Consider the following 11,845-nt stretch of genomic DNA (forward strand, 5'->3'; position numbering starts at 1 on the left):
AGAACGAACGAACGCGTGCGTCAGAGAACAAACGAACAAACTACGTGGTCAGAGAACGCATGCGTCAGAGAACGCATGCCTCAGAGAACACGTGCGGCGGCAGCACGGAGTGCTAGCATAAGGGAGGGAAAGAGAGTTAAAAAAATTCATATGTTTTTTTTTGCGCTAAAACACACGTGTGTTATATAGCATTTCTGAAGATATATGATCGGGTTAGCTTGATGTTCAGATTACAAATTACTAATCACACCTGGAGATTGAGGTTTCATATCCCAAATCCCAAGCCACTGCACATGACTGAGTGACCGACTGAACTTGCATGAGGTTTCAACGGAGCGTGCAGAGTTCATCCTCCAATTTTAACTCGCTTAAGCCTCGAAGTTGAAGGCAAACTTAAGAACTTACTAGTACGCGTTCCAATTTTCCAAAGGTATCAAAAAATTATTTGGCCCGCATTTTCTGGCATAGTGACGGTTAAGACACGGTTTTTCTCATCTGTAGCCATTTCGATCCATGAGAATGAAGGCTAGGTTTGGCTTGTCAACAAAGTTAGGTCTCGACTGTTCTTCGGTGCCTTCGATTTGCACGACATTTTTGCATCTTGGGTAACTCGAAGATGGCGTCTTTATTATATAAAAAAAAATCGAAGATGGCAGAAATACCATGCATGCGTATTAGTAAGAGGTGATTCAGGCTTTGAAGTCATGGCTGATGCAGGTCTTTGGTGCCATCACGCAGGTCTTTGATGTCATGGCTGATGCAGGCTTTGCGCCTTTGCCCATCCAGATACAGAGCATGTGTGAAGTAGATTCGAGCTCCACCAAAACAAAAGATGTGCTATGAGATCAACTGCATCGAATTAATTTTACATTATGAGCAACCATGCAGCAACAAGTGTCAGAGCACAATTGTTTAGGGGAGTGGAGGCGCCAAAGCACTTTCCCTCCAAAGTTAGTTAAGCTTAGATAAACAGAAAAAAAAAACAATTCATTGCAAGGTTGATCTATAATATGATACCTCCAAGCACAAATAGATATTGGTTTGGCTTCCCTGGTCGTGGTCGTTTTTTCACTTACTTCCTGTGAAGCGTGTTAACCTAGTTATGTGTTTTTCTTCCTCCTTGCCCCTAGCAGCTTTGTATGGGACTGTTCTTAATACAATGATACGTAGCAATGAGTCGAGAAAAAGCATAAAGACATTAACATACTGCAAGAGGTGAGTTGCAAATATTAAGTGCCAGGCTAAATGCCAGTCAAAGTCATATCATGGAAACTTTAATATTTGTTATTAGACCACAGGGCCATAACAGTAGTGTCAACATATCAAAGTCTATTTGAATTCCCCCAAAAGCACCATAGTATCACCACCAACAATACAACAACAACAAAGCATTTAAGTCTCAAACAAGTTGGGGTAGGCTAGAGTTGAAAGCCAGCAGAAGCCATCAAGGTTCAGACATGTGAATAGCTGTTTCCATGGTCTAGATTAGTATCAGTTTCAAAAAAAAATGGTGTTTGATTAATTCCAGGTATGGACCTATCTATTACCAGTAGAAGGGAAAGATCAGCAGCTCCAGTGTCTTTTTTTTCAATTTGAAAACCCTTACTGGACTAGTGGACCTAAGTCCAGACAGAGCCAAAATGGCAAATCTCGTTTTCCTTGGTGGCAGGGCAGATTCCTCCTAATCCATTAATAAAAAATGAGATAGGAATCCAAGCAGAAGCTGCAAAAATAAAATAAAATAAAGTAAAAAAAATCGGTTAGCTTAGAAAGATGGCAAATAAAAACTAAAAAGACCATTAATAATTTAACAGACCCCAAGAACTGAAAACTGCTATGCATTTTCAAGACAGACTGCAAGTACAACTTGTGACAAGTAATGATGGGAATATTGGGAGTTGCCACATTGAGCTCAGCCATTACATTACAATATGTTTCTCTTGGTAATATTTTTTTTCTGAGATACTCAGATTGATTAGGCAGATATACAGGTTCTTGGTAGTACATTTTTAGAGAGGGAGAGAGAAACTATCAGACTAAGATTGTTAGGCAGACATACAGGTTCATCCAATCATGAAGTTGAGAGTGCTGCTCCATTACCAATCACTGAATTATTGCAACTTTTATAATGAAAAAAACTTTTGAATTTACATTGTGGGTGCCTCTGATTTGCAATTTAATCATGCAAGTGAACAACATCGTTCTTCAAGTTTCAGGCAGGTTTCACCAATTTTGCTGGGTCGGGGGAAAATACCATTTAGTTTAGCCAGTTCTTGACTTCTTGATCAGTATCAGACATTTACAAAGTCTAATCGCTAATTTACAGAACTACCAGCATGCAAGCCCCTATTAGGAGTGGCTACCTGGCCAAGGACCTGGAACCAGTTTTAGTTTTGAAATCCTTGTCAGCAAACATACTTATTTTGCAAATAATTGTTATTTGCAGGAACAAGTACCACATGCGCACGGCATGAAACACTATAACTTTCATCAATTTCACAGAATATTATTTCCTTTTTCACTGTATTTGAAAATAGGTACCTGATACACATGAGAGCTCACAGCACCAAATTGTATTCATTTCCTATTTGAAACAACAAAATTATAGTAGTCCTCCTCCCCATATAGTCTCCTGAAAGATTAGAAGAAATTGGTCATTAAGATGAACTGACAAGGAAGGATATGTGGACAGTACATGTTGCAGAATAAGTGATGTATAGTTAAGAAAATAAGATCTGCTGAATTTTCATAAGGACATGTGGACAGCAACGGCAGGCTTTTCAATGTGGATTTCAAAAATCAACAGACCAAGGTGATATGAATCCACTATTTTCAAAGAGTGGGTGGATTGGGGGAGGGGGCTGGAGTATCAGAAACATGACATGGACGGATAGCTAGCATCCTGGACCTATCGTGAAAGTAAGGTGATATGGTATTTACCATAGCACAAATTTTAGTAACACAGGTGGACACAACAATCAGTGGATAACATTGTCCATGAGTAAACTAGTAACATGTTGCAAACCTCCAAGTAAACTAGTAACACAGGTGGACACAACAATCAGTGGATAATGCAAAAACATACAGCTTAGTGAACATGTCATGTGCAAAAGAAAACAATTAAAGTTGTATGAACTTACGCTACATCTTCTGATGTATCACACTTTATAACACCTTTCCCCTCAGGAAGTTCAAGGCAAGAATAGTGCATTATCATTTCTTTCAAGGTATGTTTCGTGCTCTTCACATCGTTGTCCCACAATATGCTCTGCCACATAGTTATAATGCAATATGATGTCAGTACCAATTGCCAAATGCAAGCTGTGATCGCTTGTGCTACTTGGGCTGCAGCTGCAGCTGCAGCTGCAGCTGCATACCTTCCAACTGTTGCTGCTACTACCCAGCAGTTTAAATGTGTGCAGCTGCAGCTGCAGCTGCAGCCCAAGTAGTAGTACAACCCATCAGGCTGAAACAGGGAAAAAAGAGCACATAACTCCTAACTTTTGATAGACACTCATAGAAGTTTCAGTATGTTTTTGTACCCATGCAAAATGAATAGGATATCCTCTAACAAACACAACAGTAAAATTAAATACCTTTCTCACATACTCTCTCTTGACATCCTCCCAAGGTGTTTTTCCTTTGGCACAAAAGATAGAGGCATTCCACATGGCACCTCTAGCAACCATAATAGAAGCAGCACCTAACAGTAATAGGAACAAATATATCAACTACAACTGAAAATAACAAGAAACGAAGGTCCATCTACCAATACACATTAGACAACATGTACCAAGGATGAAAGTATCTCAGAGTCACTTATTCAGAAACCATTTTATATGCATTCTTCATGAAAAATAAAGTGATAGTTACTTCAGCTGTTTAATGGCATACAGCGTTCAGGAAACGATTGAAGTTTTGTGGCAGTCCGAATAGATGCATATTAAAAAAAGCAGTTTCAAGATTGCTAACTGATAGAGGTGAAGACCCAAATTTAACAGAGCAAACTAACAAATGACAGGGCAAATAGAAACAAAAACCTGTAGCATCTTTAATTCTCTTAAAATCCTCATACTCAAAGACATCTCCATTAGCTATAACAGGAATTGACAGCGCTGACACAACATCGGCTATCTCATCCCACTTGGCAGGATCTCTTGGTCTATCTTTAATCTTTCTGCGTTTCAAAGAGGCGTAACATAAGCGAAACCAATTATAAACAGGCATACTCAAGAAAAGAGGTGGAGATATTGACATCATTGAAAAATGCAGATAGCTAATTGCATGCTTCCAAAGCTAGAGCAAGAATGGTTTCAATTATCTACCAGACCACCATAACAAAAAATACAATTCTATGTGTCATTACCTTCCGTGGACAGCAAGAGCAGGAACACCAGTTTTCTCAATCCGGCGTGCCAACTCCACAGTGTCTTTAGGTGTGTTCAGAAGACGGATTTTACATGTCACTGTTGTGTCCAAGTTCCTCCGCAATGTTGTCAAAATCTATATGTATACTATGCATAGCCTGAGTAAGAGCAGTGGATGTATGTAGAAAAGGCAAAAGGAATCAATTAAGAAATGTACATCATGTATAAGCTCAGGCTTGGAGAGTAATGCAGCACCCATCCCTCCACTAAGCGAAAAAGACTTTGGACAGCCCATGTTGATATCTATAGCAGAAACATCCTGGCACCTGTGAGGACGAAATACTTTGGTTAAAGAAATATCCAAAGTAAAACTATGTAGTCCAATGCTATCGATTGGCACAAACACAGAATTTATGTTAGCAACTTCAGGACTTGGATACTAAAAGGTTTCAGAAATAGAGCTTACACAAGCTGAGCAGCTTTAAGTGCCCTCACAGCATTTGATGTGCCCATTTGGAATACAACCCTACCCCTTTCTTGTGGGCATGTACGGAAAACTACACTGTCAGTCCCTTTCTCCACAAAATCAGTAGTCCCAAGAGATTCTGGTAAACAATGTGCAACATGATTAGGATGTGTCGAATCATACAGCCCCAGAGCAATGCAATAAATCTGAACAACAGATGGAACAAATAAGACAGATACTGGAAGTGCTATGGAGGCACCCAAGCTTCACATTTAAAATAGCTTTCTCTTCACTTCATGAAGCACTCATAAAGTTATTCTAGCATTCATCGAATCGTTCCCCAATAACCAACTACAATAATTTTATCCAATAGTCCTTTAAGATGAATATACCCAATTATTGACTTCAGATGCAACATTATTGGGGTAAAGCTATTTGCAGTCCTATGATACTCAACATATTAGATCTTAAAAGCAGGTGATAAATAGACTAAAACACTAATGCAGTGGAGATAGTTGTAGGACCAACAGACCACATCAGATACCAAATATCAATTGAATTATAATACCATTTGTAACACGCTCACACTTCAACAATTTGTGATCAATAATTTCTTCTCCATAAGTAATATCAGCACCATATTCAGCAGCCAGTAGCCTAAATGGCAACGTGCCCTGCAAAAATAATTAACAAAATAAGGCAGATGCTATATTTGATAGTAAGTTTGCAAAGGAAACTAGAACTAGATTAATCGAAAACTTCATAACCATGAGATGAACAACATGTCACAAACTAAAGGGAGTGATGATGCTCTTGACTTGAGCTGTTAATCAAAACCTCCGAACTTGTGATCGGTTACTAACCATGCTGTTAGCAATAGTGGCATGGGAGTTTATTGGTAAATGGAAACGGTGCATGTTCATTTAGTGATATTGTCTATTCATAAACTTCAACGGAAATACAAAAGAAGAATAGAGTAAAAAATAGCTAACCCCCTGATGGAGTGATTCTAGTGGGGGAGTTGGGAAGTGATTCTGGAGACTTTTTTTGAGTGATTCTTGTGGGGATTGAATAGCAAACCGTGAACAGCAGGAATTTTAGGTCTCAGTGTAAATTGAGAAGTGATTATTGCGTGATCCCTACTAGAACCTGTGCAAATTTATTGTTGAGAAGCTGCTCCAAGGAGCGCTACCAAGTGCCAACCGGCCTTAAGAAAGGGGAGGCCCAAATCCAGGGATCCAGACGTTTCGAACTACTCCTAGCTCAAATCCAAAGTCATATGCACTAGAGGGGAATCGGCTAAGTAAATCCAGCCAACGGATTCGTGGGAGGGGCTCGGGTCGAGAGGAGTTACCACGCGGACCATGGGCGCGAGCACCAGCTTGTCACGGTAGTCCATCCCCACCTCGTCACTGTGCCGCAGCGCGGACCGCGGTTGCTCCGCCTCTGACTCCTACACCTTCGCCCCCGCGAAACTTGGAGACGAGACGAGGGAGGGAATACGCGGTGAAACTTGCTATGGAGGAGAATAGGCCAACTTGACGGCGCGCACGCGCTGGTGCGGGAAGCAGAGCAGAGGGCATCGTTTCTTCTCCGGTCTCGCAATCGGACGTCGTCTGTCCCATGCTTTGGTTGGGTCGGGCTGCTGAAAAGCGTGGCTATTACCCTCTGCTGGACCGAGAAGCCCAAACCCCGCAACCTGGTGGGGCATGTCATGTCATAAGCCGCCTGCCTTTTGGGGGCTTTGTAGACACGTTCTGGCCCACTTTACACAGGGCCAAACTGGCGCAGAAAGCTCTTGTGTGCAAGTTCGAGGCGCACGTGGCGATTATCGATCGGCTCAGTCCTTCGGACATGCTCATAGCGGTAAGGTTTACGTACGTGTATTCATAGGGTGAGTGTGCGCACATATTATGGACATCTACATTGTACTATATAATTCTAAAAAAAACATACGAGTTAGGAAAAATATACTTCTTGCTCAAAAAATAGGAAAAATATACTTCTGCTAAAAAAATAAGAAAAATATTCTTTTCACCCTCCTAGCTTTCATGGTCATGCGATTTACCCTATCATATACATAACACGCCACGTCAGCCACAAGAGGTAAACTGAACTAAGTTCAAAGTTCAAGTAAATTGAACTAAAAATATTTTCAAAAAGTATATAAAAACATAAACAATAATTTTCAAAAACTATCCAAATAATTTTACATAGAAAGGTAATGCAATTAAAAATCCCAAAACCTAGTTTAATATTAGAAAATTCATAGAAAATTTTTTAGCTCAAAAAACCAGGTTTAATATTTTTTTAGAATCATGCTCTATCTTATAGTGCCTACTTGAAATTTTAAATCTTAATGGACTCATTTTGTAGTCTATTTGCTAGTGGAATCCCTCGTTATCTATTATAATTAGTCGATGTTGATTGTCTGGACTATGTAGAAACGTTGGTGAATCGTAGGACTTAGGACCATAGTGGGTGTTAGTTTCCTGTTCTAGATAATTTTTCAAAGTACTTATTGTCGGGGACCTAATACCGGGTACCCAATGAGGTGGAACTAATAACCATCGAACGTTGACACTTTCGGTCAGACAAGAACGCTACTGCGCTTCTTGCTCGAACGACGGAAGATTGGTTCCGCCTTGCCCGACCCCCGAGGGCTAGACTCTGCCTTGCCCGACCCCCGAGGGCTAGGCTCCGCCTCGCTCGACGTCCGAGGGCGGGCTCCGCCTCGCCCAACGGCTAAGGGCTAGACTCCGCCTCGCCCGGCGGCTGAGGGCTAGCCCCGCCTCGCCCGACGTCTGAGGGCAAACTTTGCCTCACCCGACGACTAAGGGCTAGCTCCACCTCGCCGACGACTGCACCCTGATCCTTCATAAAGACGAGCACAGGGTACGACAGGACATTCGAGTCAACCGCAGTATCGAGGGCCATGCCCTATATGCCTGCAGGAAGGCACTGCCAGGATACGATGGGACGGGCGCTTTAAGCCCTTTCCGACCAAACAGTGCCCAAATAGTGTTGTAGGTGTTGACTTTTATCCCACAGTGTTGTAGGCGCCGCCATCAGCCCTCAGACGTGGATACTAACACAAGCATGCGACAACCACTATGATCCAAGATATAATTCACATCACCTACAGTGACGGACGTAGGGTCACTTCCCCATCTACTCCCCGAAGGGTCGCAGCTTGGCCCTCTGACACGCCGCACCATCCGTCGACGTAGGATGGGACGTACCCGCTTGCTGACAGAAGCCAGGGCATGACCCTATAAGGATCAGCGAACACGCCATCCCTGACATGGTCTGCCATGTTAGCAGGGCAGGGGGCATACGAGAAAAGGAAGACCCGGCTCCCTCGAAGGACCTTCTCTACCTTTGGTTTTTTTTCTCTTTCTCCCATCTGTAACCCCTGCTCCCCCTTGGCCTATAAAAGGGAGGGCAGGGCACCCCACTAAGGGGACCGACTTTTGATCGATCATTTTTGACACACAACACACAGCCAAGCAACAATCGAGCTCTTGGTGTCCTTTCGACCTTTCCATCAGAGACTTGGGACCTGTCCCTCTCTCGACCATTTGTACCCCCTACTATGAACCTTTTTGGTACTAATAACATGAGCAGTAGCAGACTGGACGTAGGGACATTTTGCCCGAACTAGTATAAACCTTGTGTCCTTTAGTACACCATCTGATCCTAACATGCAACAATTATAAATTTACTAGCCAGTGCTTGTTTAAAACACCGATAGTTGGCACGCTAGGTAGGGGCCTTTGCGCGTTCCAAATCAAGCCTCGGATGGCTAGCCACACAATCAGCTGGGTCCCAGGTGCACACGTACATTTCAGTGACCTAGACTTCATTGTCATGGTAGGGGGAGAGCTGGCATTGGCCCACGCCACCACCCAGTCTCTCCCCTCCATTAGCTTCAACTACGGGAGGCTTGAGCGCTAGCCCGGTGTCTCCCCTAGACCCCAACCGTCTAGGGAGGACCCACACCACCTCACCCTCTTTCTAGAACACTCCGCACGGAGCGCCCCGACGACACTTCCGTTCGGTCTCCACAACGCCACGGCTACCGTTAGCCACCTTGTGGCATAATGCATGATCCCATTCCCACGAACAACGAGTTCATGGGGATGATCGAAAGCGTCACGGAATCCCTCTATGGCCTCCTCGATGAGGAGCTAGGGTCAGACTCTGGCTCTGACTCCAGCATGGAGAGCCATCACCCCTCCCGGGAATGTTTCATGGTGAAAACCCCTAAGGGACACGTCGAGAGCGTCTCCGTGGAGGAGACTACTCCGGCAGGCAACCTCGGTGGTGAAACCGAAGGGGGACAGCCACCCCGCCTCACATAGGGGTGGAGCAGCTGAGAGCCCGAAAGCGAGAGATAGATGAAGCCGGACAACAGCATGTTCGGGAGTACACGGAGGTCGATCAGGAGATCGAACGCCATGGAAACGGTGGGCGCGCACGTGCCGTGGCCCATGATGTAAACCGAAGGATCATCGCCAATGATGAAACCCTTCCTCACTTTGCTCGAGCAAGCCAGAACATCACCACCGCAATGGCCTTGCTTCATGGCCTTCTAGAGGCACAATGCCCGAGGATCGTCGGGCCCACCGCGAAATACGCACGCTGCTAGAGCATGCGGCGACGCAGCAGGCAGAAAGCTCATTGTCCCAGTGATGTGAGCTCAATAGCAACCAGCATACGCCCTTGGTGCGTCCTGCTAGGGATGCATCAGTCCACCAAGCACCACAAGGCACCGGGTAGCACGCCGCGATCCTAGTACATCAACATCTCAGACACAACCACGACGCATGCAGCACCATCAACGCCCATAGATGTGCCTACAGCGACCCAAGGGAAGGAGCCCACTGCAGCTATCATCCTCGATGCGGCGGATGCTACGACAGCAACGAGGACCTGAGCCCGAGCCCTAGCCTCCTAGGGCCTCAGGCCATCAGCCAACACATCCTCAATGCTACATTCCCACCAAGGTATCGACTGCCTACCAATATCCCTAAATACTCTGGGGAGACAAACCCCAAACTTTGGCTTGAAGACTATCGGCTTGCCTGTCAAGCCAGTGGTGCGGATAATGATGACTTCATTATCCGCAACCTCCCACTGTTCTTGGCCAATTCGGCACGATCATGGTTGAAACACCTACCATCCAATGCAATCCAGAGTTGGGTGGATCTAAAGGAGATCTTTGTAGGAATCTTCTAGGGCACGTACAAACGCCTTGCGAACCCATGGGACCTCAAGAACTACCATCAAAAGGCCGGTGAGACCATCCATGGGTACATCCAGTGCTTCTCCCAATAGTGCAACAAGCTCCCTAACATCGCTAATGCTGATGTAATAGGAGCCTTCCTGTCTAGGACGATCTACGAGTCCTTGGTTCATAAGCTAGGATGTAAAGGCCCACGGACCACCAAGGAACTCCTGGACATTGCCACCAGCCACGCCTCAGGAGAAGAGGCAGTCAGAGCGATCTTCAATCGTCTCAAGGGCAAGGCAAGGTGGGACGAGGGTGCCAACAAAGGCACGTCCAATCGTTCCACCAAAAGAAAGAATAAGAAGCAACGGTGTGAGGACTCGCTCATGGCCGCTGCTGACCGCAAGGGTGGTCGAAAGCCCACGGAAGGCGCTCTAAACCACTTTGAAAAAATGGTCGAGGGGCCGTTCCCAAACCATGCCTTTTAAAGGTCCTAATATGGCTAGAGGGGGGTGAATAGCCTATTTAAAAATCTACAAATCAACTAGAGCAATTTGATTAGTATGACAAATAGCGAAATGCAAACTTGCTCTAGCTCTACAAGGGTTGCAAGCCACCTATCCAACAATTCTAGTTGCAATGATTATTAGGCACACAACTTGCAATGTTACTACTCACTAAGAGCTCTCAATCTTGCTACTCTAAAGAGCTCCACTAGATGAACTTAAAATAACAAAGCAAGCTCTCAATTCTAATTACACTAAAGAGCTTGCCACAACTAGTTTGCAATAATATAAATGAGTGAGTAGGGTGATTATATCACCGTGTAGAGGAGTGAACCAATCACAAGGTGAATATTAAATCAATCACCGGGAGAATACCAAATGGTAAGAGACAACCAATTTTCTCCCAAGGTTCACGTGCTTGCCAACACGCTACGTCCCCGTTGTGTCGACCAACACTTGGTGGTTTGGTGGCTAAGAGGTGTTGCACAAACCTCGTCCACACAATTTGAACACCACAAGAACCTACCCACAAGTGAGGTAACTCAATGACATAAGCAATCCACTAGAGTTACCTTTCAGTGCTCCGCTGGGGAAGGTACAAATCTCCTCACAATCACCGGAGATGGCCACGGATAATCACTGACTCATGCCAATCCTCCTCCACTGCACCAAGCCATCTAGGTGGTGGCAACCACCAAGAGCAACAAGTGAATCCCATAGCAAAACACGAACAACAAGTGCCTCTAGATGCAATCACTCAAGCAATGCACTTGGATTCTCTCCCAATCTCACAATGATGATGAAACAATGATGGAGTTGAGTGGGAGGGCTTTGGCTAAGCTCACAAGGTTGCTATGTCAATGCAAATGGATGAGAGAGTGAGCTTGAGCCGGCCATGGGGCTTAAATAGAAGCTCCCATGAAATAAAGATGTTGTACACCTTCACTAGGCACAACTTGGGGTGACCGGACGCTCCGGTCAGTTCGACCGGACGTAGGACCCTAGCGTCCGGTCGCCCGATGCTTGCCATGTGTCATTGGCTTCAAACATCGATCGCCCGATCTCAATGGTCAAGTGATGACCAGATGCGTCAGTTACAAAGTGACCGAACGTAGGACCCCAGCGTCCGATCATTTCTAGTAAGGTTCCAAACACAAAATTTCATGACCAGATACGTCCAGTCATGCTCGATTAGACTCACCCGATGTCTGGTCACTCAACGTTTTCTCTGTGCGCCTCACGTCAGCGTACGTCAGCACTGACCGAACTCAGA

General features: G+C 44.8%; 1 protein-coding gene across 2 annotated transcripts; it reads right to left on the reverse strand.

Moving 5' to 3' along the window:
- Positions 1 to 1,166: 1,166 nt before the first annotated feature.
- On the reverse strand, positions 1,167 to 6,417 carry LOC136493271 (uncharacterized). 2 transcript variants are annotated; one of them, XR_010768322.1, is made up of 11 exons: positions 6,188 to 6,417; positions 5,402 to 5,507; positions 4,834 to 4,972; positions 4,585 to 4,693; positions 4,367 to 4,503; positions 4,041 to 4,177; positions 3,597 to 3,703; positions 3,141 to 3,268; positions 2,542 to 2,632; positions 1,548 to 1,723; positions 1,167 to 1,467 (listed from the first exon to the last, which is right to left on the reverse strand). XR_010768322.1 is itself a non-coding variant. In XM_066489337.1 (10 exons), exons 1-9 carry the CDS (start codon positions 6,230 to 6,232, stop codon positions 2,578 to 2,580), a joined length of 963 nt encoding a protein of 320 aa, XP_066345434.1. In that variant the 5' UTR covers positions 6,233 to 6,417; the 3' UTR covers positions 1,168 to 1,723; positions 2,542 to 2,577. The 2 variants fall into 2 exon arrangements, 1 of the variants encoding a protein (XP_066345434.1); XM_066489337.1 differs by having other exon boundaries at positions 1,168 to 1,723.
- Between the last annotated feature and the right edge of the window lie 5,428 nt (positions 6,418 to 11,845).

Source organism: Miscanthus floridulus, chromosome 11 (genome assembly GCF_019320115.1).
Source record: "Miscanthus floridulus cultivar M001 chromosome 11, ASM1932011v1, whole genome shotgun sequence".
Lineage (NCBI taxonomy): Eukaryota > Viridiplantae > Streptophyta > Magnoliopsida > Poales > Poaceae > Miscanthus > Miscanthus floridulus.

What these genes read in the sequence shown, in the direction of transcription:
- LOC136493271 (XM_066489337.1), bottom strand. Translation starts at nt 6,232, where the DNA reads ATGGACTACCGTGACAAGCTGGTGCTCGCGCCCATGGTCCGCGTG. An exon ending in CTTAAAGCTGCTCAGCTTGT is followed by an intron (nt 4,694 to 4,833) that starts GTAAGCTCTATT and finishes TCGTCCTCACAG; the next exon opens with GTGCCAGGATGTTTCTGCTA. An exon ending in GAGAATTAAAGATGCTACAG is followed by an intron (nt 3,704 to 4,040) that starts GTTTTTGTTTCT and finishes TATTACTGTTAG; the next exon opens with GTGCTGCTTCTATTATGGTT.